At 40.1% G+C, this 27,561-nt stretch overlaps 1 protein-coding gene across 1 annotated transcript; it reads right to left on the bottom strand.

Moving 5' to 3' along the window:
- LOC129867381 (homer protein homolog 3-like) lies at positions 1-27,089 on the bottom strand. Its single transcript, XM_055940744.1, has 7 exons — positions 26,518-27,089; positions 25,911-25,961; positions 21,521-21,677; positions 13,467-13,598; positions 13,252-13,359; positions 2,347-2,483; positions 1-929 (listed from the first exon to the last, which is right to left on the bottom strand). Exons 2-7 carry the CDS (start codon positions 25,931-25,933, stop codon positions 686-688), a joined length of 801 nt encoding a protein of 266 aa, XP_055796719.1. The 5' UTR covers positions 25,934-25,961; positions 26,518-27,089; the 3' UTR covers positions 1-685.
- Between the last annotated feature and the right edge of the window lie 472 nt (positions 27,090-27,561).

Raw genomic sequence — 27,561 nt, 5'->3', positions numbered from 1 at the left:
TTGCCTTTTTAGATAAAACTATACTAAATACACTGAGCATACCAAACACTAGGAACTCCTTCCTAATATTGAGTTGCGCACACCATCGCCTTTCTCTCTCTTTGAGTCAACATTTTACACAGTGCTAGTTAGCTGTAGCTTATCCTTTCAGTACTAGATTAATTCTCTGATTCTTTGATTGGATGGACAACATGTCAGTTCATGCTGCAAGAGCTTGATAGGTTGGAGAATTGTTCCGGAAGTCGTCATAATTACTGTGTAAGTCTATGGAAAGGGGTGAGAACCGTGAGGCTCCTAGGTTTTGTATTGAAGTCAATGTACCCAGAGGAGAACGGAAAATAGCTGTCCTCCGGCTACACCATGGTGCTACCCTACAGAGTGCTGTTGAGGCTACTGTAGACCTTCATTGCAAAACAGTGTTTTAATCAGTTATTTGGTGCTGTGATTATATTTAGTATAGTTTTATCTAAAAAGGCAAACTTATATTTTCCACTATTTAAAAAAAAAAAATCGCTGAGAAAGACACCCACATTAACCCCCCCAAATCAGGAAATCTAGCCCCTTGAACTGCCACGGGACCACTGATCTTAAGTAGATCATCTGCTGTTGCTTTGAGAAGGATCTCTCTCATGGTCAGGATCCTACTTCTAACACCAACGTGGCAAAGGGTTACCCATTCTTAAACCTAATAATCAACCATTATGCATCTAGATCTTTTGTAGCTGGGACGCAGACAGCCAGAATAGCAGTGGTCTGTCGCCATAGCACTTACCTGATCTCGGAGCCTCTCAGTCTCTTCCTGATACTCAGCCAGTTGTTTCTTCCACTCCACCACACCAGTGTTAGCCTCGTGAAGCGCCGCCACTAGCTTAGCGTTGCTATCCTGCAGGGTGAACAGCTCTGCCTCCAGGTTAATCTCACATATGGACCTGGTGGAAAAAACAATCAGAAGATAAGTGTACCATGATTAGACAAATCAGGTCATATTCAGGTTTAAAGTATTGCTCACCAAGTGATATGCAGAGCTATTCAGGGGCTTTAGCATGCCTGAATGTGGGACTATTAGATTCAACGGACAAGAGCTTTTAAATAACATGAGGGAGATGGGAAAGTTACACCAGTCTTCTAAGACCACCATCTATGGCCACAGGAAAAAACACCCTCCATACCGTTTCTAACCGCCTGCCAACTACCAACCAACTCACCATAGCAACAGGCACTAAAAAACATTCACTCATTACATGCAAGAAAACGACAAGGAGGGGCTGCCAGAGAACATGGGGTGTCAAATTGTGTTTGTGTGTGCTTGTGCGGGATGGAGGGAAGACTGGTGTCTGAAAGGCTCTGTGGTAGAGCCTCATTAATGACCTTGTTTTAAGTACACATGACTCAGCCTCATTCAGTAGTCAGTTGGATCCTGTCAGTGGGTTCAACCTCCCACTGACAACCTCCACAATAGGAGAAACCGTACCGGCTTGAGCCATGACTTGATTTAGCTAGTACATTTCCACAGCTAAAAAACACAGCCCATTCTGTACATCCTATATAGAAGTTATTATCTAATGGTTTGCTTAAAGCAGTAATGTGTTTTTCTCCTGCCATGCATGCTCCAGCAGCATGTGTGTGGAGTTCCAGCCACTTAGGCCTCATATACTGTATATATCCAATGTTCTTAAAAAAGCTTTGCATCTGCCATTGTGATCACATTTATGCTTTCGCATCACAAGTCACTGAACTTTAATCATCATTTGACACGTTAGCGCAAACGCTGCCCTAGAAATCAGATGGGGAATGCACACTATGCCTGGCGACACAATGTGATATCTGCTCAGTGACTCACTAGGCAACGCAACAGTTGCATGACAACACAAGACAGTGTGTTACAATAGGCTACATTAAAATGTTACATTTAATAAAATGTCACACTATGCCACATTCTGGCACCAGCTAATATGGGTTTAAAGGTGATTTGAAGACACCAATGTGACTTCACAGAGATAGTGGCACATTAATAACATTTGTAGAAAGATAGTGTGTACAGTATGCTTTTCTCATTCATATACAAGACATGGGAAGTCTACAGTATATTTATTTTACCTTTATTTATCCAGGAAGTCAAATTGAGGTCAGAAGACCTCTTTCCCAAGGGGGACCTGGGGAAAATCTCAATTGCATACTCATGTCCTCTCTCCTGGGTTTTGAGAAGGAAGTGAGGAGAGAGGACGCGAAGAGTATGCAATTGAGATTCTCCTCTGGCCATCGTATAGAATGAGTACGGTGGCACAATGGAAGTAGACCTGACTAAGAGCTGTTTGGATCTCATTGAGCCTTGTTCCATAACATTACCCTTCAGACAGCATCTTCTTGATGCGCTCCTTCTCTGACGTCAGCTGCTCCATGTCGGCGCTCTTGCTGCGGAACAGCTTGTCCTCGGGCCCATTGACAGTCAGCAGCGGCGGCGAGTGGCGGTCCTCTGACAGCTCCTGATGACATGACAGATGTGTCATCGAAATGGGTTACCTGTCAACTCCAATCCTACTGCATGTCCAACTCTTCTTTGTTGAAGCTGCTATTCTGAAGCTGACCACAAGTACTCTACATTATGAAGGGTAGGGGTGGCCAATCAGCCTCCTGGAGAGCTACTGGGTATGCAGGTTTTTGCTCAAGCCCTACCATCTAACACACCTGCTTCTACTAATCAGTGGCTCATTAAGACCTTGATTAGCTTAATCGGGTGTGTTACAGCAGGGCCAGAGAAAAAGCCAGTGTACCTCAGGAGGATCCTGTGTGACTCAGTTGGTAAAGCATGGCGCTTGCAATGCCAGTACTGTGAGTTCGATTCCCATGGGGGACTAGTACGGAAAAAACAGTATGAAAATGTATGCACTCACTTCTGTAAGTCGCTCTGGATAAGAGCGTCCGCTAAATGACTCAAATGTAAATGTAAGGAGGGTTGGTCACCCCTGATACAGGGCATCACCGAGTTAACAGCCTAAGGATTGGTTTAGACAAACCAGGCCTCACTTGAATGTTTTAAATAAAACTAACTGCTCTATTAAAGTAGTGAATGAACAAGTAATGTGTCCATCTCATGTGTCTTTCTGAACTAACACAGACAACACATAAATAAAGAGAGAGAGAGATCTCCCTATCTGGTAAATTGGTGCACCTGTTAGGGTAATTAAGAAGCCATAAATGCTTAAAATAAAGATGGAGCATATCCTAGTGTTCCCATTAAAATCTAATAATTTGTTGTGATCTGAAATGGGAGAGAAATGACTTAATGTATATTTGTCATAGCTACTTCCCTGCCAGTTGGGGCATGACTGGTTCTTAAATATGACAGATACAGGGTAGCTCAGCGTTTGTGATGTGAGCAGACATGTATTGTTCTTGAGGGACATTGAAACCTAACCCCTCTTGTTAGCACAATAAAATGACAGCAAGAAGATGAAAGGCTGTCGCTATACTGTACATTCAAACACCTCATCCAAACGACAGGGTGGCAGCAGAACACCATCTGCCAAAATTAATTAGGTCATTCTCAGCCACCATATCCGTGGCACAGGTTCAAAGTTGAACAGCCAACCACGTGGAGCCACACAGCTGTTAAACGCCTTACTTTGTAGAGCATGGAGCAGCATATGGCTCTTTCCTTTTAAAGTGATTTAAATTCAAAGGAACATTCACTGAGTTACAATGATTCCTTTCATTTGCTTGCCAGTGTATATTGGAAGACAATTCTATGTACTGTACATGAACAAAGCAGTTTACATAAGGATTGCTTTGTTCTACTACAGATCTCACAATTTGCAACAGAAGAGCTAAATGTGATATGACTAAACAGACTGAGAAACTTCTAGCCTATTGTGAAGTTAGCTTTTTTTCTTGGTAGACCAGCTCTCATGTCTCATTTTGTGTTGGCAAAAATTAGCTATGGCTCAATTACACTCAAGTTTGTGAAACCATTTTCCTCAACATAGGCTGAGGAACAAAATCCAAACAGCTCCAAGCTCCCCCCAACAAAAAAACAGATAAATTGGTTCAAGTCCATCTCTCTGTTTTTTTCTCTGTGGCCAGATAGAAAACCAAACCTGTCCTCGACAAGTGCGGAGTGCCTCTGAGGCATTGCACCCCTACACTCAGAAAAGCTTGTATTATTAATTTGTCTCAGAGTTGGCCTGTCTGTATTCCCCCACAGTGTTCTATTTTTACAGCCTAGCCACTCTCTCGCTATCCTTACAGTATCCAGTATATGGATAACAAAATGCACAAGGCCAGCATTCAAACGGAGCTGGCGCTAGCTAGGTCCAGAAGAGAAGAGCAAGAAATCAAAGCTAAGACAAGTCCACACACCGAAGTATATGGCTAGGGAGCACAGGTCTCTAAATTATTCATACTGTGGATCATGTTTCGGTAATAATGGATTATGCATTTCCAATACTTTCCCCTCATCGTTGACTAACGCAATTCAATTGGAGCAAGCGCAAACATAAGACAGTGATACATCCTTATTTTTAAAAATGTTTTTATCTCAATACCAAATAACTTTTGGGTAACAATGAAGTACCTTACTGTATTGTTTTCAATTAAAATGTTCATTAAGAAACAAAAATAACTTCTTGGAAAATAGCAATTCTTCAGACAAGAATTTTGCTAGGACTGTCTGGGAGTGGTCTGAGTGGGGAGGGGAAGACTGAAAACTATCTGTTATTGGCAGAGAGGTTTGGAACCCTCTTTCTTATTGGTCTATTAACTAATGGTGATGTCACCAGGCAGGACAAAACTACATCCCACCACAACAGGCTGAAATTTCAGGCAGTATTTCCAGCTCTTAAACTAAAAGGGTATTATCATAATTTTCACAATATCACATTATTATTCCAACCTCATAGTGTGAAATATAGCTATATAAAAACACAGGAAAATCACAGTTTCGACTTCACTAGAATTTTTTCTTTTTAATGCTTTAAAAGCAGGATAGCTAATTAGGGTTGGTGTTCAAAGGATGATATCTCAAGTGGAATATGTTCCCTTTAACTGTACAGACAGATCATATTTGACCATGGGAATATATCCTTTCTTCTGTTTCCCTATGCTCTCAAAATCTGCCCTCACCATACTGTAACTGCATTATTGAGAACAATGGCTCATTGAAACACTTCGAGGTTTTCTAGGACAAGAGGCTCTGAACTCCCAAGTCCCATTGAAAATGCATCATGAAGTAGGCCATCTGGGGGACGTGATGGGGACAATGCCTTTGGAATAAAGAGCAGTGAGTGTGCTGTCTCTGTCAGTCGGCAGCAGATAGAAGAGCGGTGTAATAGACATGACACTCACCTGAGAGATCTGTGAGATCAGCAGTCCCATGGTGCATCAGTGGCAGCGTGGCAGAAAGGGGGGGGGGGGGGGGGGGGGGGGGGGAGTCAGAGAGTTGAGAAGAGAGAGATGTGTGTTTTCATGAACAGAGATTATTATTTTTTTTAAATCTACCTATCAGCAATATTTCAGTGTAAAGCTTGGTTTGCTCCACTGCACACCATTTTATACAAATAAAAACAACAAAGATAGAGTTTCTGGTTATGCTTTATTTCAGTCTGCTATTCACTTGATATGTAAAATGGTAGTTACTTTATATACTGTGAGATTCCTTGAAATAAACACTGCTATATTTAAGCAATAAAGCCCGAGGAGTGTGGTAAAGTATATGGCCAATATACCACAGCTAAGGGCTGTTCTTAAAAATGTAGTATGCTTTCTCTTGCACACTCATCTTCTCCACGTCTATCACCCCAGTGTTTAATTTGCCATGCTGTAATAATTTCACCACTATGGCCTATTTATTGCCTCGCCCCCTTATCCTACCTCATTTGCACACACTGTATATAGACTTTCTCTATTGTATTACTGTATGTTTGTTTATTCCATGTTTATTCCATGTGACTGTATATTTGTTTATTCCATGTGTAACTGCGTTGTTTGTGTCGCACTGCTTTGCTTTATCTTGGCCAGGTCGCAGTTGTAAATGAGAACTTGTTCTCAACTAGCCTACCTGGTTAAATTAAAAAATTGGCAATTCCGCCACTTTTCAACCTAATATTCATTATCTCCAGCACCAAACCAGTGTACATACAGTATGTGAAAACAGCGTGTTTCTATGATCTGTCATTAAAAAGATAAGCTCCAAGAAAATGCTTCTCTGTGACATCACAGGTTAGGATTAAAAAAAATCCAAAAAAACAAACAGTGATTTTCTAAACCCGCCAATGAGATTCTAGCCAGGGGGATGGTATTTTCTTGCTTCCCACACTGTTTTTAAAATGTAACTTTTGATGATGTCATATGATAGACATTTTTAACTTAATATTTTTCTACAAAATTTTGTAATGCGCCATTTTCACATACTGTACACTTCATGGCCAAAGTACGTGGTCACCTGCTCGTCGAACATATCATTCCAAAATATCAAATCAAATTTTATTGGTCACATACACATGGTTAGCAGATGTTAATGCGAGTGTAGCAAAATGCTTGTGCTTCTAGTTCCGACCGTGCAGTAATATATAACAAGTAATCTAACAATTTCACAACAACTACCTTATACACACAAATGAAGTGTAAAGGAATGAATAAGAATATGTACATATCAATACATGGATGAGCGATGGCTGAACGGCATAGGCAAGATGCAGTAGATAGAGTACAGTATATACATATGAGATGGGTTATGTAGTAATGAAGGGTATGTAATCATTATATAAAGTGGCAGTGTTTAAAAGGACTAGTGATACATTTATTACATCCAATTTTGTATTATTAAGTGGCTAGAGATTTGAGTCAGTATGTTGGCAGCAGCCACTCAATGTTAGTGATGGCTGCTTAACAGTCTGATGGCCTTGAGATAGAAGCTGTTTTTCAGTCTTTCGGTCCCAGCTTTGATGCACCTGATAGCGGGGTGAAAAGGCAGTGGCTCCTTGATGATCTTTTTGACCTTCCTGTGACATCGGGTGGTGTAGGTGTCCTGGAGTGCAGGTAGTTTGCCCCCGGTGATGCATTGTGCTACCCTCTGGAGAGCCTTACGGTTGTGGGCGGAGCAGTTGCCATACCAGGCAGGTGATACAGCCCGACAGGATGCTCTCGATTGTGCATCTGTAAAAGTTTGTGAGTGTTTCTGGTGACAAGCCAAATTTCTTCAGCCTCCTGAGGTTGAAGAGGCGCTGTTGCGCCTTCTTCACCCAAGCTGTCTGTGTGGGTGGACCATTTCAGTTTGTCCGTGATGTGTACGCCGAGGAACTTAAAAGTTTCCACCTTCTCCACTACCCGTCGATGTGGATAGGGGCCTGCTCCCTCTGCTATTTCCTGAAGTTCACGATCATCTCCTTTGTTTTGTTGACATTGAGTGTGAGATTATTTTCCTGACACCACACTCCGAGGGCCCTCACCTCCACCATGTAGGCCGTCTCGTCGTTGTTGGTAATCAAGCCTACCACTGTAGTGTTGTCTGCAAACTTGATGATTGAGTTGGAGGCGTGCATGGCCACGCAGTCATGGGTGAACAGGGAGTACAGGAGAGGGCTGAGAACGCACCCTTGTGGGTTCCCACTTGAGGATCAGCGGGGTGGAGATGTTTCCTACCCTCACCACCGTCAGAAAGTCCAGGACCCAGTTGCACAGGACGGGGTCGAGACCCAGGGTCTCTCAAAGCACTTCATGATGACGGAAGTGAGTGCTACGGGGCGATAGTCGTTTAGCTCAGTTACCTTAGGTTTCTTGAGAACAGGAACAAATAAAGGCTATTAATATGGAGTTGGTCCCCCTTTGCTGCTATAACAGCCTCCATTCTTCTGGGAAGGCTTTCCCCTAGATGTTGGAACATTTCTACAGGGACTTGCTTCCATTCAGCCACAAGAGCATTAGTGAGGTCGGGCACGGATGTTGGGCAATTAGGCCTGGGTCGTAGTCGGCGTTCCAATTCATCCCACAGGTGTTCGATGGGGTTGAGGTCCTTCCACACCAATCTCGACAAAACCATTTCTGTTTCGCTTTGTGCACGGGGGCATTGTCCTGCTGAAACAGGAAAGGGCCTTCCCAAAACTGTTGCCACAAAGTTGGAACCACAGAATCCTATAGAATGTCATTGAATGCTCTAGCGTTAAGATTTCTCTTCACTGGAATTGGAAGCCTGAGACCATTATTTATCCTCCACCAACCTTTACAGTTGTCCCGATTCATTCGGACAGGATATCGTTCTCCTGGCATCCACCAAACCCAGATTCGTCTGTCGGACTACCAGATGATGAAGTGTGATTCATCACTCCAGAGAACACGTTTCCACTGCTCCCAGAGTCCAACGGCAGCGAACTTTACACCAGTCCAGCCGACGCTTGGCATTGCTCATGGTGATCTTAGGCTTATGTGCGGCTGCTTGGCCATGGAAACCCATTTCATGAAGGTCCCTGACGAACAGTTCTTGTCCTGATGTTGCTTCCAGAGGCAGTTTGGAACTCGGGAGTGAGTGTTGCAACCAAGGACAGACAATGTTTATGCGATACGCACTTCAGCACTCTGCAGTCCCGTTCTGTGAGCTTGTGTGGCCTACCACTTCGCGGCTGAGCCGTTGTTCCTCCTAAATGTTTCCACTTCACAATAACAGCACAGTTGACTGGGGAAGCTGTAACAGGGCAGAATTTTGACGAACTGACTTGTTGGAAAGGTGTCATCCTATGACGGTGCCACGTTTGTGCCACATTAAAAGTCTCTTAGCTCTTCGGTATGGACCGTTCTACTGCCAATGTTTATCTATGGAGATTGCGTTGCTGTGTGCTCGATTTTATACACCAGTCAGCAATGCGTGTGGCTGAACTAACCTAATCCACTGATTTGAAGAAGTGTCCACATACTTTTGGCCATGTAGACAACAGTATTGTGCTGGAGATAATGAAAATTAAGTTGATAAGTGGTGGAGTTGCCCTTTAAATGCCAGGATGTCATAATCAATTCGACTTCATTTAGTAGAATTCGCTGCACACTATTGAGGAAGAGACTTGTCTTTCGAGACCCACGTGTATTTGACAAACAGCTGATAAATCAGCTAAGGGGACACACTGTACCAAAATGAACGAATGGCAGGAATCAACACAATAACGTATTAAATGACACATTCTCAGTAGAATGAGCATAGTATGTTGATATTTTTTGCTTACGGCATTCTTTTTTATAGAACAGTACATTCTAAATAGTATGTAGTATGATTAGTACACCGTATGTAGTAGTAGTAGTAGTAGTAGTAGTAGTAGGTAAAAACAGATTTCGGACACATCTATAAAGCTTTCATAGTTATGCCACAGACGTGACAGAACATCTGCCATAACCTTAATGACTGTCAAGTCAATTACCATCATCCTTTCATGATGTGGTAACATATTAGGACCGCCGTGTCCATGCTTAATGTTAGCAGATATTTCTATCATTAACGGGCACCACTTGTGTTTAATTCATAGAACACAAATCAATACGCACTGTCTTATCTACAAATCAATGCAAGAGGTGCTGGAGTGGATTCATTATGCCTCTGGCTAGTCAGCCATAGCCAGGCTCTGTGTGAGTATGGCTCAAAGTATAGGGATGAGTGCACTCTAGATGGAGGAGAGGAATGGGTCAGTGGACTGTACTGTACAAAGACATGCGCGGCACTCCAGACAGTTTCCTAGGTGACCCCATTGCAATTACATTAATCATTCCCACAGGAGCCAAAGGAATGTTCCTCCTGGTCACAAAGGACACAGGGGCATAGTTTGTGGAACTAATGTGATAAAACAGGGTGAAATCAGATCACATCCAAATAAGCACGGCTGTAAATAAGCACAGCTGTAAATAAGCACCGCTGTCAGACGTGCAGTTATAAAACGTGACCCGAGAATATCACAAACAGGTGTGGACCAGGAAAGCTATGAGGAAGAATGCATAATTTTTTCGGTTGTATTGTTGTAGTTATGTCACATTTATGAATACCCCTACAATGTCGTCTCTGGGCTATTTATTCTATACTGACCATTGTTTATAGAACATACAAATTATTTGTCAATAAAATACCTTTAAATCCCTTACACTCGTGGGAATTGGCCTATATGGATAGGGCTGAATTGAAATCTTTCTTACAGAAGACATATGGAAAGCATCTACATAACCATGGTTGCAATTAAAAGGAAACCGTTTGGAGGTTATGGGAAAATTATTAGACTAAAGGTGAGAACACAACAATTCACCTGACAAGACTGAATGCAAACATTTTTCGTGCATTTTACATTTACTGTCCTTTTCGCAGCATTTGTTGATAACGAACTCTGGATACATTCAGTAACATGAGAAGAATATTCTTGGAATATTTGGGGTATGTGCAACATAACACAAAAACGTGAGTGAGAGGTCTAGCTGGTGTTTCCAAGTGGCTACACACACCTCTCCAAAGTCTGCACAGTTACTAAGTAATTTCAATGAACTTTTATGACTCAAAAGAGTGTCTTCAACTGTAAAGTGCTTTTTTTGTTGTCCTAGCTGTGCAGTTGAGGAACTAGAGCAAGCACACTTGTAGTTGTTTTGAACACTGCCCTACATCTCCACCTATACACCTTTACTGTTGTTTACTCTATCTAAAAATGGCCCATTTTAAATCGCAATCTGTGTCACGTAGGTATAATTTGAAAGCTTGTTCTATTGCCAACATGACTAGCTAAATTATCAAATACGTTCTTATAGTGTTAGGCTTTCACAAGACAATTCAGAGAAGCAGATGGTCATTTTTCCACGCATAGAATGGAGTCATGAGTGCATTCAGATGGTCCTCGGCAAATATCCTTCACAATACAACAAACATAGGCTCATTATGTTCAGGACAACCGAGGGTATAACGCCATGTCATCTTGTAGCTGTACATCAAAGATAGTGATCATAAAGGACTGTAGACAGTATGGACACAGCTTCCCGTTGACTAGTTCTTTTCTGATGGAAAAAAAATGGCCTACTATTGGCAGCTACTCATGTTCAATGGCTTCACACACACCCTCCCTGCTCTCATGAAATGCATGTTGCTACAACAACGAATAATCAAAATGGCCCTAACAAGTTTATCAAACAATGGATTCCAATTTGCTGAAATTAATTGGACGAGCGATTGAGTCAGGTCGGCTCTGTAACAATGCGCTGTATAACAATGTGATTTCCAAATGCAATTAGTTTGTATTTACATAGATTGCATGGTGTATAAATTGTATCTCCCACCCACACTAGCTCAAGCTGTCATTATTGATACAGCAAATCCCTCAAATGTTATCCAGTGATAATATATCCCATATTAATTCCCCATTCCCAAGAAACAAACACCATAGTTCCTTTCAGCACACAAGAAAATCTTTTGAGGAGTTGGAAATTATTTTGGAAGGTGTCCATTAATGAACTTAAAAGTTATAACACTCAAAATGATATCACCCAAAGGAGGCTATCTGGTCATTTCAACAGTTAGTGCCGTAGATATCCTAGAAAAAAATCCCTTTATATATGACTCCGCCCCTCTCACACTTCCCCATGAGGCGGCGGCATTACAGTCACTCCGTTTAAATTGAAACCAGCCCGTTTCCGCCTACCATCCCCATTTTTCATGCATGAAATCCTTTAATAGGGTTAACCAAATGGGGAAATAATAGAATGGTCAGACAGAGCATCTATCTAATCCCAAGAGAATCCAATTTGTCTAAAATAGATAGTGTGTGAGTGTGTGTGTGTTAACATTCATTTGGTCCTGAGGGTAGCACTGCTAAGCCCTGTGCTTATCTGTCATGCCTCAGCAGTTAGTTTTAGAGGTCGACCGATTATGATTTTTTTAACAATACCGATTATTGGAGGACAAAAAAAGCCGATACCGATTAAATCGGCCGATTTAAAAAATAAAAATGTATTTGTAATAATGACAATTACAACAATACTGAATGAACACTTATTTTGACTTAATATAATACATGAATAAAATCAATTTAGCCTCAAATAAAATGAAACATGTTCAATTTGGTTTAAATAATGCAAAAACAAAGTGTTGGAGAAGAAAGTAAAAGTGCAATATGTGCCATGTAAAAAAGCTAACGTTTAAGTTCCTTGCTCAAAACATATGAACGCTGGTGGTTCCTTTTAACATGAGTCTTCAATATTCCCAGGTAAGAAGTTTTAGGTTGTAGTTATTATAGGAATTATAGGACAATTTCTCTCTATACGATTTGTATTTCATATACCTTTGACTATTGGATGTTCTTATAGGCACTTTAGTATTGCCAGTGTAACAGTATAGCTTCTGTCCCTCTCCTCGCCCCTACCTGGGCTCAAACCAGGAACACATCGACAACAGCCACCCTCGAAGCAGCGTTACCCATCGCTCCACAAAAGCCGCAGAGCAAGGGGAACAACCACTCCAAGTCTCAGAGCGAGTGACGTTTGAAACGCTATTAGCACACACCCCGCTAACTAGCTAGCCATTTCACATCGGTTACACCAGCCTAATCTCGGGAGTTGATAGGCTTGAAGTCATAAACAGCTCAATGCTTGAAGCACAGCGACGAGCTGCTGGCAAAACACACGAAAGTGCTGTTTGAATGAATGCTTACGAGACTGCTGGTGTCTACCATCGCTCAGTCAGACTGCTCTATCAAATATCAAATCATAGACTTAGTTATAACATAATAACACACAGAAATACGAGCCTTAGGTCTTTAATATGGTCGAATCCGGAAACTATCATCTCGAAAACAAGACGTTTATTCTTTCAGTGAAACACGGAGTCGTTCCGTATTTTATCTAACGGGTGGCATCCATAAGTCTAAATATTCCTGTTACATTGCGTAATCAGGTGGTTAGAGCGTTGGACTAGTTAACTGTAAGGTTGCAAGATTGAATCCCCGAGCTGACAAGGTAAAAATCTGTCATTCTACCCCTGAACAAGGCAGTTAACCCACCGTTCCTAGGCCGTCATTGAAAATAAGAATGTGTTCTTAACTGACTTGCCTAGTTAAATAAAGGATGAATAAAGGTGTAAAAAAATATATATATTAAAAATAAATAAAATCGGCCAAATCGGTGTCCAAAAATACAGATTTCCGATTGTTATGAAAACTTGAAATCGGCCCTAATTAAAATCGGCCAATCCGATTAATCGGTCGACCTCTAGTTAGTTTATGGGGCTAATTGAGCAGCTGCAGTTCCAGACCTCACCTGAGGGGCAGCGATATTTAGCGTAGGGTTGATCAGTTCAAATTTCTCCTGGAATTTCTCCCTGGCAAGACGTGTTGCCTCCTTCACTTCCTTGAACTGGTCTGAAAACTACACATAAAAGGAAATAAAATTTGCAGAACGATTAGTCAACAAGTACATTAGAAATGTGTTCCTTTTGAATTTTCAACAAATCTAAAACATTGGCGGTGACTAACCTGCTGAAGCTGTTGCTCGGTGGCAAAGCCCAGTCCGTACACGGTGTTGGCACGGCTGTCAGCCCACTGGCCAAACTTCTGGGATGTTTTGGTGAATGTCATGTTGGGGGTGATGGTGCTATTGATGATGGCCTGTGATGTATGTCAGAGGCATAAATCAACTGTTTATTTCTAATCAGCAAAGCAAAACTTCACCGTCACTGTATGATTCTGCCACCTTGCCTGGGGCCTACTGATAAGGAATCCACAGAGATAACAAAAACCATTACCAACAGATCCGACAAAGGCATTATTGTGCAAAATGCACTGAATTGCAGACGCATCAAAAGTTCAGTTTCCCTCTATAACCAGGTCAACCCTTTCAGTGAGCGAGAACATAAGACGTTTTGAATTCTAATTGAATATTCAAAGAAAATAGACAGAAAGAATACATCCACTCGCTCCAGAATTGTCAGAAACCTTAGCAAAAGACTAATAATGTGGTTTTTCTCACTACCATTGAAGCATCCTTTGTAGGACAAGTTATCAGGGGGGGGCATGGCTATAAATGTTACATGCTCATTAGTCAAAATCAGCCTAGCTACCATATAATGAGTGAGTGTGTGTGTGTGTTGGGAAGCAGCCACTGCCCCCAAGTCATCAAGTTCAATACCCTACCCCATCCTGTCAGTCTGCCCTGTATGGAGCTCATGTGCGCCCGGTTGTGTCTTTTACCCACTCTGTCATGTATGGATATTGCACGCGCCATGTATCCAAACATGCATGGCGAGAAGCGGTCACCGGTCGGTGGGTGTAGCAAGCTACTTGGTTTAAATATCAACAGTACTACTACTGCCACCGCAGCATAACATTTGATTAACACTTGATTTACATCATCAATTTTCGGTCTTGTTGGCTGATGGCCTAAACACAGCAGCACTTCATTTATTTCCTTACAGAATCATAGCGGTGGGAATACATTCGTCAAAGTTATAGAATTACTGCCGTCTGTTCGAAAAGAAATGAAATAATTCAGAATAGGCTACTACATCATGAATAGGCCTATTATTTAGCCACAGAGGATCAATAGCTTCTTTAAAGAAATTGCCCAGCTGTGGATTGTTTGTAGACCAATAATAAGGCACATACAGCAAATCTGTCAGTGAACAGTATGAAGACAAAACAGGCCTTTCGCAATATTTCAAATACAATCGCAGGAAGGTTGGAAAATAAATGTCTCCTTCTGAAAAGACTCTTATTTGTCTGCTGTAGACTACCAAAATATTTGATCAATAGGCCTATTGAGCGAACATTGCTTTACAAAGTAAAACAAGATAGGTTTTTGGTACAAGCGCATCGGCCATCTCCGGCGAGTGATCAGCGCATCCTTGGGTGAGTCATTGAAATTGGAAAGCATTTTTAGGATTATAATTTCCTCCTCATATTGTAGCCTACAATATGTGTCTCCGCACACTTAGGACATTGATGGATTCAAGACAAGGTCGTTTTTATTGATCTCAGATTCCCAGTTTGTCAGTGTGAAGAAGCCTTCCATTTCGATCATTTGTGCGGCATTAAAAATATTCTCCAGTCATTTGTGCGGCATTAAAAAAAGAAGTCTCCAGTCATGTAAAATTACGTAGAATTGCATGAAATAATAAAATATATAAAAATACAAATATTATAAAAATATTTCCCCATATGTGCAACTTCTGTAAGCGCCTCTGCTCTACGTCACACAATTATGTTTATTATAAAAAGGTCAATTTTTTTCTGTCTCATGTGAACAGGTGTTCTGCAGATAAGCTCCCGCTTGACAGAAGCATACCACCCTGCATACCACTACTGGCTTGCTTCTGAAGCTAAGCAGGGTTGGTCCTGGTCAGGCCCTGGATGGGAGACCAGATGCTGCTGGAAGTGGTGTTGGAGGGCCAGTAGGAGGCACTCTTTCCTCTGGTCTAAAAAAATATCCCAATGCCCCAGGGCAGTGATTGGGGACACTGCCCTGTGTAGGGTGCCGTCTTTCGGATGGGACGTTAAACGGGTGTCCTGACTCTCTGAGGTCATTAAAGATCCCATGGCACTTATCGTAAGAGTAGGGGTGTTAACCCCGGTGTCCTGGCTAAATTCCCAATCTGGCCCTCAAACCATCATGGTCACCTAATAATCCCCACTTTACAATTGGCTCATTCATCCCCCTCCTCTCCCCTGTAACTATTCCCCAGGTCGTTGCTGCAAATGAGAACGTGTTCTCAGTCAACTTACCTGGTAAAATAAAAAAATAAAAAAATAAAAACAGAATTTCCCCTTCGCGTGAACACGCACGCACTCAATTCTTCATTGCTGCGGCTTGCTTGCTAGTTGAGATTTCTGATCACGTTAGGCCGCGTTTCATTACATTTTTTTATGTAATTTTGATCGCGGGGGAGGCACTAGTAATGTCTGCAGTTTTCGATTTGGCTATTTGTTTCAAGTGTATTAGTCTAGAAATAAATCTCTTTGCAAAAAATTGTCGTCTTATTCGACTAGAGTTGTTCTGAAATGTTTATTTCTTGCCTACATTTTACCACCTCCTCTATGTTTAATATAACACACATTAATTATTAATTTTGGTTGCCTATCCTGACTATCCTGGCTATTTTCTTGCCTGCCGAAATAGTTCAGAGCCCTCTACTGTTCTCTCTACCCATCCCTCAATCCCCCATCCCATCGTGCTTGTCCCTCTTATGGCGTTTCTTTAAAAACAAAATTACACTTAAAATGTTTTTTTTTTTTTTTTAAAGAATGTAGGTACAGTAGTAATAAAATAATAATAATATATTTTTTAAAATTGGGCGAAAAATAAATATATAAGTCAACATGAATGCATATCCAAAATCACAGTAAAATTATAATAGAAAAAAATAAGAAAATAAATATATTATTATACATTTATTTAAACAAAACTATGACTGAATGTGCCACCATGAATAATCCCCTTCCCAATAGGACACCACCAGCACCTCCACCATCCCCATCAACCTCCCCCCACAAAACACAATAATGCCTATATATACACAAGCACATAAATGTACAGTACATAAACAGATTCACAGGACACTCAACTTATCTCTTTTCCTACATCAGATATGCAGGTGACATTTCCACCTGGATGACAGCACATAATCAGCAAGATGGAGATGCTCTTCATCCGGGGGAATGCCTGCCCATTCTCAGATGTTAGATAATCCAAGATGATGAAACCCTGCATTCTCAGATTCACCTCTGTTATTAATCTCTATTGTAATCAATAAAGTTTCAAAATGCTGTACTTTTATTAACCTGTTGAGGACAGAGGGCGCTGTTTTCACTTTGGGGGAAAATCGTGCCCAATTTAAACAGCCTCGTACTCAATTCTTGCTCGTACAATATGCATATTATTATTACTATTGGATAGAAAACACTCTCTAGTTTCTAAAACCATTTGAATTATATCTGTGAGTAAAACAGAACTCAAGTTGGAGCAAACTTCCTGACAGGAAGTGGAAAATCTGAAATCGATGCGCTGTTCTAGGGCCTGCCTATAAATGGGCTTCATATATATCAGTATACATGCACTTCATACGTCTTCCACTAGATGTCGACAGGCAGGGAGAGAAGAAATGGAGTGTATAACTTGATCTGGGGTCGAATAAAAGCTCTCGGCATGACGTGTCACCAGTTTCCTGTTTTCTGGAGAGCGCGTGAAGGGACCTGGTTCTGCCTTCTGAAATGCTGCCGTTATAGACGACTAATATCTCCGGCTTTGATTTTATTTGATACATGTGACAATATCATCGTAAAGTATGTTTTTTCAATATAGTTTTATTAGATTATTGAAATTTATTCGGGACGTTAGGCGTGTTGCGTTGTGTGCCTTTGTTCAGGAAGGAGAGCTTTGCGCTACTTTGCTAGCTTTCCGTGCTAATTGACTGGAGAAGAGGACATTCTAAATCCAAACAACGATTGTTCTGGACAAAGGACCCCTTGTTCAACATTCTGATGAAAGATCATCAAACGTAGGACCCATTTTATGATGCTATTTCATATATCTGTCAAACATGTGAAATAGTCGTTTGCGCCCAGATTTTGGGTACTCTCTCGCTATAACTAAGCTGTATGTCGTAATGAAGTTATTTTTAGAATTCTAACACGGCGATTGCATTAAGAACTAGTGTATCTATCATTTCCTATACAACATGTATTTTCTAGTAACGTTTATGAATAGTTATTTGGTCAGAATAGTTGAGTGTCGTAAAAATATCCGCACATTCTGGGAAAAAGATGCTACGTTAGCACAATGTATAACCACTGAATTCAGCTCCAAATATGCACATTTTCGAACAAAACATAAGTGTATGTATAACCTGATGTTATAGGACTGTCATCTGATGAAGGTTTATGAAGGTTAGTGAAAATTAATATATTTTGCTGGTTTATTCCCTATCGCTAACGTGCCTATTGCTATCGCTAACGTGCCTTGATGAATGAATGCGGTAGTGTGGTAGGCTATTGTAGTAAGCTAATATTTACATTTAAGTCATTTAGCAGACGCTCTTATCCAGAGCGACTTACAAATTGGAAAGTTCATACATATTCATCCTGGTCCCCCCGTGGGAATTGAACCCACAACCCTGGCGTTGCAAGCTCCATGCTCTACCAACTGAGCCACACGGGACCAGGGTGTAATGCTATATTGCTATAGGGTGTAATGCTATATTGTGTTTTTGCTGTAAAACACTTTAAAAAAAAATCGGAAATATTGTCTGGATTCACAAGATGTTTGGCTTTAATTTGCTGTACACCATCGATTTTTCAGAAATGTTTTATGATGATTATTTAGGTATTTGACGTTGGTGTCTGTAATTACTCTGGCTGCTTCGGTTCGATTTCTGATGGTAGCTATGATGGTAGCTGCAATGTAAAACTGATTTATACCTCAAATATGCACATTTTTCGAACAAAACAGATTTATTGTATAACATGTTATAAGACTGTCATCTGATGAAGTTGGTTCTTGGTTAGTTAGGTTGGCTTTGTGCATGCTACCTGTGCTGTGAAAAATGTCTGTCCTTTTTTGTATTTGGTGGTGAGCTAACATAAATATATGTGGTGTTTTCGCTGTAAAACATTTTAAAAATCGGACATGTTGACTGGATTCACAAGATGTGTATCTTTCATTTGCTGTATTGGACTTGTTAATGTGTGAAAGTTAAATATTTCTAAAAACTATCTTTTGAATTTCGCGCTCTGCCTTTTCAGTGGAATGTGGGAGGAGTTCCGCTAGCGGAACGCCGGAGCCAGACAGGTTAACATATATGTTCAGATCATTCCTGAGAGAGAAGGGGTGTAATATCACCAGAAGGGCGTGTGGTACCCTTCCTCACCCATGCCAACAAGATGTTACTTCTTGTGGGGCTTTGCCTTGAAAGTAAGTATGAGAGTATAAGTAATGTGCAATTAACCTACTGAAAGTATACTGACTAAAAGGCAAAACAGAACTGTCAAATTATATTATAGCTGTAGAAAAAAAAGAGGAAGGAAAGCACTGCTAAGAATATTATAGCTGTGTTGTTGTATACTTGCGAATTAGAATCTTAAGTGTAACATCATTTTGTTGGGGAAAACTGAAATGCCCATCAAATGTTTGCTGAATGTGTTCTGAAGGAGGAGTCGATTTGTCTTTTCAAATACGGACAAAGATGTTAACATCATGAGAGAAGAAATAACAGTCACTCTCCTCAAACACTGGTATGTTCAATTTCTAATTTAATATAATTGTAGATGAAAACATTTGTGGATCTTTCAAGGTTATCTTTGATCCAACTTCTGACTAGATGGCCACTAAAACACATGTATTTAAATAATTCTGTTACAAGAAACCTGTACTATTCCCTTGTTCACTCAGAAAAATACTTGTAAAGACGTATAGACTACTTGACATTATGTTTTGCTAGATGACCTGAGCCAAATGTGCCTCTCTGTGGGAAGGTGGACAATAATGAGGAAGACACTAACTGGGTAATTGCTTGTTCACTACTAAAAGCACATTTTTAGGAGTACGAATTTGTATAAGCAGTAATATTTCTAGAGGTAGTATCATCCTCTTTGTCTGATAATGAAATAATTGTAATTCAAGAAAATGTATTTAATGTTTTAAATATATTAACATTTAAGTGTGCCAGGCCTTGCAGTGCCAAGATAGATGGGAGGGAAGAATTTCAGCAGGCAAGAAAATAGCCTTGACGAACCCCCCTTCTAATTTCGCTAATTTTGTGGCTAGAGTCAAATACTTTCTATAGAACAAACTTCCAAGTCAGGATAGGCAACCAAAATGAATAATTAATCTATGTGTGTTATATTAAACAGAGGGAGTAATATGTTGGCAAGCAATAAACATTTCAGAACAACTACTAGTCGAATAAGACATGGGAGAGATGACGAATTTTCGCAAAGATATTTATTTATAGACTAATACACTTGAAACAAATAGCCAAACCGAAAACTGCAAACATTACTACTGCCTCCCCCGCGATAAAACCGACAAAAATTAAATGCAGCCTAACGTGATCAGAAATCCCAACTAGCAAGCAAGTCGCAGAAATGAAGAATTGAGTGCGTGCGCGTTCACGCAAAGGGGCGGGAGAATTCTGTCAGGAGGGAGCTTTTCAGCACAACACCGGCTACCACAGAACTCCCCAAGTCACCCCCCTCTCGTGCTCACTTTTTGTTCCGGCACCTCCCAATTTACAAATTAAGCACTGAAAACTGGTAGTCTAGACTTAAACTAACCACCATATAGTAAAATATCCACACAAGTCACTAGCCAGATACCATGAGTTAGAAGATTAGGAATATTAGGCTATATTATGAAGTTATTATTTAAGCGCATTGAAGATCAATATATATTTTTTAATGATTTAACTAACGTAAACTCGTACATCGCCTTGGTCCGTACAATTGCCCTTATTTTAGCGCCAAAAAAACGTAATACTTCCAGATCAACTGTAGTGTCAAAACCATTGTAAAGCACAATTTCTCCCCTTTCCAACAGAATCAATTACATGACCTAAACGCTGCCCGTTTCTGCATAATTCAAGCAGGCAATGAGCCACGTCGGGTCTTTTTAAAAATGGCGGGTGGGAAAGCGAAACTAATGCGTGATAGTGAGAAGGAGAGATGTTGTGGGAAAATTGCTTTTTTTCACTCGATCTGTCCAACGTATCACCTTACCGCCTCTAAAATGTAAATAAAACACTATAAAGAGTTTATATAATGTGTCATTACATACCTATTTGAAGGTTTGTGTCGAATTTGAATCTGGTTTTTAGGGCGGTGCTAAAGTGATCTTAGAAGTAAACAGCGGCTTTGAGAATGATGATTGCATGCAATGATGACACAAAAAATAACTAGGTATCCCCCTTACCCCTGTCACTGTCCATTTCTTGTTTTTAAAATGATGAGAGAAGTGCTACACCTGGTGGAGAGAGATTGTAAGACAGAAATAGTTGCTTTATGCGTGCTGTACATTACGACATGACACGATGTAACGGAGGGTCCGTTTTTTTTCAACTTTTCTCCAATACTATAGAGCCATTACCATGTCGATCAACTCTTGAATAGAAACCTAGTTCACACCCCCGATTTTGAAGTCAACACAGTCGCTACAGTCCCATTAGTTTTCTTTGTAGCTTCGTTTGAATGTTGCGGTTGCACACATTTGTACGGAATGGGGTGAGTTTACGTTAGCCAACTAACAGATTTACATCAATCATCAACATTAATGATCAATTTGTGATGAGTAAGTGTGTTAACAATTGTTGCAGAAATAAATAGTCTTATGCTCCAAAATGTTAATGTTCGCTACATTAGGAATTTTGAGATATGAATTCTGAAAGTTGTTTTAATTTTTTTTAGAAGGAGGCAGAGGTGCCTTTTTTTTTTTTTTTTGAGCACCTTAAAAAGGTCTGTGCACAGCACTGGTACTACTCAGCTGTTCAATCATACTGCAATAAGGACATGTTGCTAAGAGTGAGCCATCAGAGTTCATCTCTCACCTTGGTGCCACCCACACTGATGATGCGATACACAGTCCGGTTGGCATCGTAGAAGAAGGAGACGGTGACTGCATGCTTGCTGGCAGGGAGCCAGTTCCTCTTGGTGGACGGGTCTATCTGGAAGACGTGTGCTCTGGCACTGAAGATGGGTTGTTCCCTTCGGGGGAGACACACAACGGTATTTAGCATTAGCAACACAGGACTGTCATTCACTGTCAATCCCTTCCAAGACAAGTAGGTGAAATGGAGGATGTACGCCAGAGGGGTATACTACAACCAGAAATAACTATTGATTTTCTGGCTCATTAAGAAATCTAAGTTTAGATATGTGTTTTTGGTTGTTGAGTCAATTGGACCATGCCCATTTCAAGCTCTCTCAGACGTTCCAAAATGGATGATATTTCATTATTTTTGGCAAGCCTCTGGGTATTGTTGTGGGTTTAGGTTAGGAGAGAGTCCATCTGTTAAATGAACCATCAATGGATTGTGGTTGGATATTACAATGAGATGTTGTGGGTAGATTCAAACACATTAAAAGAGAACGCAACATTACACAACTAATAGAGTTTATACAATGCTATTATATGTAATGTACTGTTCTCCCAACAGTTCAATTAGCTAGCTATATTGACTTTAATGAGCACAATGTCCAAAATAATCTTTGTACTTTGTGAAAGGAGAAGGGAAAACAAGAGAAAATATAATAAATGAACAGTTCAGTGCCTTGTTCCCCTTCACTTGGATTCCATTGAAACCAGGAGATAGGCATAGTAATGAAGTCAGGATGTAGCTGGTGTTTTCACCGATGACCCCAAATACAACAACCCGTATGCTTAGCAAGAAGAGCCCTTTGTAAAACTATGGTCAGATCTAATTCGATTTTGTGTATAAAATATCTGAGGAATGGTTCTGACAACAACAAAAACATTTTAAAATTGAAACAAATCAAAGATGAATGACAAACCAATCTTGATTTCAATCGAGGTTCTCACTTGGCTACTTCTTATTTGTTTTTGACAAGGAGGAATAACTGTTTGGATGATTATCACAACATGGAATCATTACAGAATTGATCTCCTACTAGGCCTTTCATCATATCACTTTTAGTCTGTTTGAGAAAATGACAACTGTCATTGGATCTCAGGAGGGAAATGTGTATCAGTCATGTTGCATCAGGTTAAGACTTGATGATATGCATAGATTAACATGGAGCCCAAACCGAGGCCTCGGAAGGCAAAGGACCGTGGAGAGTAGGATGCAGGGGGAGGAGGAGGGGTGACAGTGATACACATTGTGGGGCACATTCTGTGCAGCCCTGCAAGGTCAAGGAGGAACCTGGGTGGAAGTGGGAACCTCAACCCACCACAATATATTCTACGGAGACATTTACATTATGTTTGTATTCTTATCTTGTTCTATTTCTTATTGTTGTTGCATTGTCGAGAAGGAACCTGCAAGTAAGCACTTCATTGGACGGTATATACCATGTGTATCCTGTACATATGAATAATAAAACTTCCATGCTCCGCCAGTGTTCTACAACGCTCTATTAGCCTCTGCGCTGCCATGTCAATCCAGCCTTACAGTGTTGTGCACAAGTATCCTAAAGACGAGGTAAATATCACAATGACATTTTCAATGCAACATGGCTCCGCAAAGGTCTTAATACCATCCAGGGTTGTCTGGATAGATTATAAACCTACTCCAGATCAGATTCACCCCCCTCCCCTTTTACACATAGAAACATACCCTCACTCAAACATGAACTGAATGGCATGTGTGTACAGTATTACATGAAACTGATTAATGGAAAAACAAGTGTGTACTGTATAGCTAGATACAATACATTCCAGAAGCATGTTGGCATTGACTAGCCTATACATAGTGTAGTCTATTACTATGAAACATACAGGGAATGATTGAAACAAACAAGTTGGAGCTGTATGATCAGCAGGGACAGTGAGGAGTGGATGGCTAGCAAGGTGAGTGGGACAGCAGCTGCTGGCAGACAGCTGGATGAGTGAGGGAACTGCAGGAAAATACTATTCTCTTGGCTTGCATCCCAGGCTGACATCCCCACTTATCTATATTTCGTCACCTTTCCCGTGCTGTACACACGCCTATATCCTATAAATTAATCTAAATGTTTCACAACAATTAATTAATCATGGGTGTTGTATCCGGCCAAATCACTTCTGTGGGAATCAGTGACATTTCGGGCAAATGGAAAAAAGGTCCATCATGTGCTGAGGGTTAATGCTGGCATCGGTCCAGACCATCAGCTTTCAAACAGTGTTTTTACCTCAGGTGTACTTGACAAAATAATGTAAAATTCTATATAAAAAGCCAAACACCCTCTCAGCGAAAAACAAGTGCATGAAACAAAGAGCATTGTGGTAAAATGATCCAACTCTCAATCAATAATACACTTCATTATTACACTGACTGTTCAAATGTAGACTTCAAACGTGTCACCTTGTTAACAAGCCTGTGCAACAACAAACCAAGTAGATTTCAAATATAATAAGTAATGCAATTGCATGTTCTCTGGTGCATATTGAAGACTTGTGTGTCAAGAAGTCCAACTCTGAACCTTTCGCAGTGAAGGCAAGTGATATCGATTGTTTCTTTCTGGAGTCAGTTTCTGCATTTACATTTGACATCAGCTTCTTTCTCAAATTCTGAGTTCACCTTTAAAACGCACTTTCCCAGTGACCCCTGGGTGTGTGGGTTCACCCAGAGACACGGTGTCATCACTGGCTAATCCCCCTCTCTTGTCTCTTCATCTCACGCTTAAACTCTCTCAGTAGTTCATCTTCCAAAGCCACTGATCTGAAAACGACCCCCTATGTGAATCAGTACAAATTCTATAGTCTTTGAAAGCTTCAAATGGTAAAAAAAAGCTCTCTGTATGCAATACCTAAGAAATATAAAACCAACATGTTCCAAACTACACTCTATGTGGCATGGAGATCTACTTAATGAAACAAAGGACATCTTCCATGGGGAAAATAGATTGCAGAATACTACAGGTAAACCATTTTAAACAATGGTTTTATAAGAATCGAAATTACCTTCATACCAAACATATAAAATGTCCCCAATATACTACCTCTGATTGTTTGAAAATATCTGATGATTGGGAAAACACTACGTATTAGAGAGAAACTAATTTTGACTGTCTTTCTCCTTTAAGTGTTGGGCAATTCCACACTAACAGAATGATGCTGAGATTCCAATATTTCACTTTATGCCAAACAAAAAAACAATAATTGCAAAGTTAAACAAATCATACAACTCCATGCACAAGGATGACTTTAAAACATGTCTACTGAAAATTGTACAAAAACACATTTACGTGTTTTTCAAGTATTATTATATATTTTTTTACTTTGCAATCCTTTGACATACATTTTAAAGTGACAAATCTGAGTCTTGGCATGATTCTGTTACAGTGGAGTAGCCCAGTTTCATTCCCATGACCCCCGTAGAGTCAAGTGAGCCTCATGTCGACATGCCTGAGCCAGCGAAAGTGTCGGGCCCAGTTCAGCAACATGACACTGCACAACTAAATACCAAAATAGCACAGTGGAAACACTAACTCATAACTACTCATCAAGAAGTCGACATCTCAGCTCACATATCGTCTTCTATCAAGGTGCTGAAGTTTTTCATTCTTTAATTCACACATTCTTCTCCTGGGACCAAACTATGGGTTCTCATCAAATGGAATTCTCAACAACTCACAAAAATGTTAACAATACAACATTGCCTTTCGCTAAAGAACCAGGAAACTTGCCAAAACTTTCTTAGCATAATCTTCCCTTGTATTAACTTCAGGCTCTTAACTTGAAAATCATTAGGCTCTAGGATTACATGAATGTCTGACTGATAAATTGCTGTAGTCAAGAAATAAAGGTGATTGGGAGAGTGAATATTGCATACATAAGCAATAGCAAAAACAGCAATTAGGCAGCACGTAATTCTCCTTGAGCATTAGGCTATAGGCCCCAAAATACTACTTCATGGCATATACAGTGGATCATATTTTTCTAATTTTACTCAAGGTTGCACAATACAAAACAGCTCATATTTTTGGTACAATTGGTTTTGGCACAATGCCTTAGACACAATGCAATAATTTATGAGGACAATGTCAAGGTAAATGCATCCTAGTGCAAAAACCAAACCTGCAGATTACAACAGGCAAGACAAATCCAGTTTGAACTTCATTATGTACTGTAGGTGTTCTAATACCAATGTTTAGCAATGGATTATAATATCACAAGATAATTAATGTGACAAAATGGGGGAATTGGGGGGAGGGTTGTCGATGAAGGGTTACTTTTTCGGGACAGAGTAAATGGACAATGAATAAGCACGGTAATACCTTTCTCTGTGTGATGGATACATTTTTACAGTTCAGGGAAGGCTCCTTTTTCTGTGATGGAAATAAAAGAAAACACATCAAATTAGACTTTTTGTTGAAGTGGAATGAACTTCAAGACTGCTGTTGTTTTCAGGACAAATGAAAACAGAATGAGTTAGTAAGTGTTTGACAGTGTGGAACAATGTGGCCATAGTCAAGGTGAACCTTTATATGGTCATGAGTGTAGGCTGAGGGCTGTTATCAAGGTTGATGACATTGAAAATAAATAAGATTAAAAACTTATCTTTTAAATAAGATCATTAAGAAAATAATGTAGGTATTTTATGAACAAAATACTTAGGAAATATTTGTGGGTCAATGCATACATACATTACACCCTAGCTTGAGTTTAGATCCCTGTAATATGAATATAGTCAGCTAATTACGTCCATACATTAGGGCGATAACATGCCCAAATTTACAGCATATTTCAAATCAAATTCATGCATTTGGGTCATTTACATATACCACCTTTAACTCATCCCAAACTTCACTTTTCGTCCTGGCCTTTTCAAAAGATTGTAGAGATAACGCAACTCGGTTTGAGAAACTAGAAAGCTGCACTCACCCCATATTGTTAAAATCTTCCTGTCTCCGTGCAGGATATTCATTCCAGTTTTATCTCAATCGATAGGTAATGTCTTTTTCTATTATTTTCTCTTTCTTTTGACTCCGAATAGAATAACAAATCGTCTCGGATGTCACTGTAAAGTGAATTCCTTTATAATTGTAGAGTAGGCTACGTTGCATTACATTTCTGGAACACGGAAACCAATAAACGCTCTGAAGGAAAAATAACTTGAAACCATTTCAAATGTTCCCAATTGTAGTAGTTCGGTTGTTTACAATCAATTGTTAGAATACAGCTTTCCTTTGTCCGTATAATATATGCAGCGAATCCCGTTCTTTGTCACTCTTTCTTTGTGGTTGCACAATAATCTTGTGATTTAACGCCTCTCAAAATGCGAGGGAACTATTCGAAATTCTACAAAAGTACAAATACGTAGGCTGCTCCCCCTGATGAGTGTCAACCCACAGTAATTACATTCCTTCTGCAATCTGCATTTTGTTGTTCTGCCTGCTCTGTCCATTCTGATCTGGATTAACGTTCAACACTTCCATGCTCAATTTGAATTTGAAACCCTCTCTAACACCACCTGCTGGTTGCTATTTGGCGAATCAAATTACATTGCCTAACCCACTTCACACCATTTGAAACGTGAAATATAATATTCCAATGGCTTGCAGGCTGACTTGAAAGCACACTCTCCATTTGTAATGAGGTTTGATTGAAATAATGGCATTAAAATAAGTATATTTCAAACGATTGATGACTGAAATCAGGAATACATTCACATTATGGGTGTAATAGATCATTGCAATTGCTGCTTGGAATAAAAATGCTCTGGCTTTAAAGGTAGACTTCAATGAGAAGGAAATCAATTGCTGTACTAGGTATGTTTTTTTTTATTTTACTGTATTTACAAGAACTCTCCCTGAGCTGTCACTGTAGGAAGGTTTCTGAAGCATTTGTTTGTTTTTATCTTATTGCCTTTTTTTTATTCTGCTGGAGAACAGTGTCTTTCTTCAATCTTTTTAAGCTCAAAATATG

This window comes from Salvelinus fontinalis, chromosome 12 (assembly GCF_029448725.1).
Source record: "Salvelinus fontinalis isolate EN_2023a chromosome 12, ASM2944872v1, whole genome shotgun sequence".
NCBI lineage: Eukaryota > Metazoa > Chordata > Actinopteri > Salmoniformes > Salmonidae > Salvelinus > Salvelinus fontinalis.
Note: the sequence above shows the minus strand (reverse complement) of the source record. Positions and strands in the feature narration are given on the sequence as shown.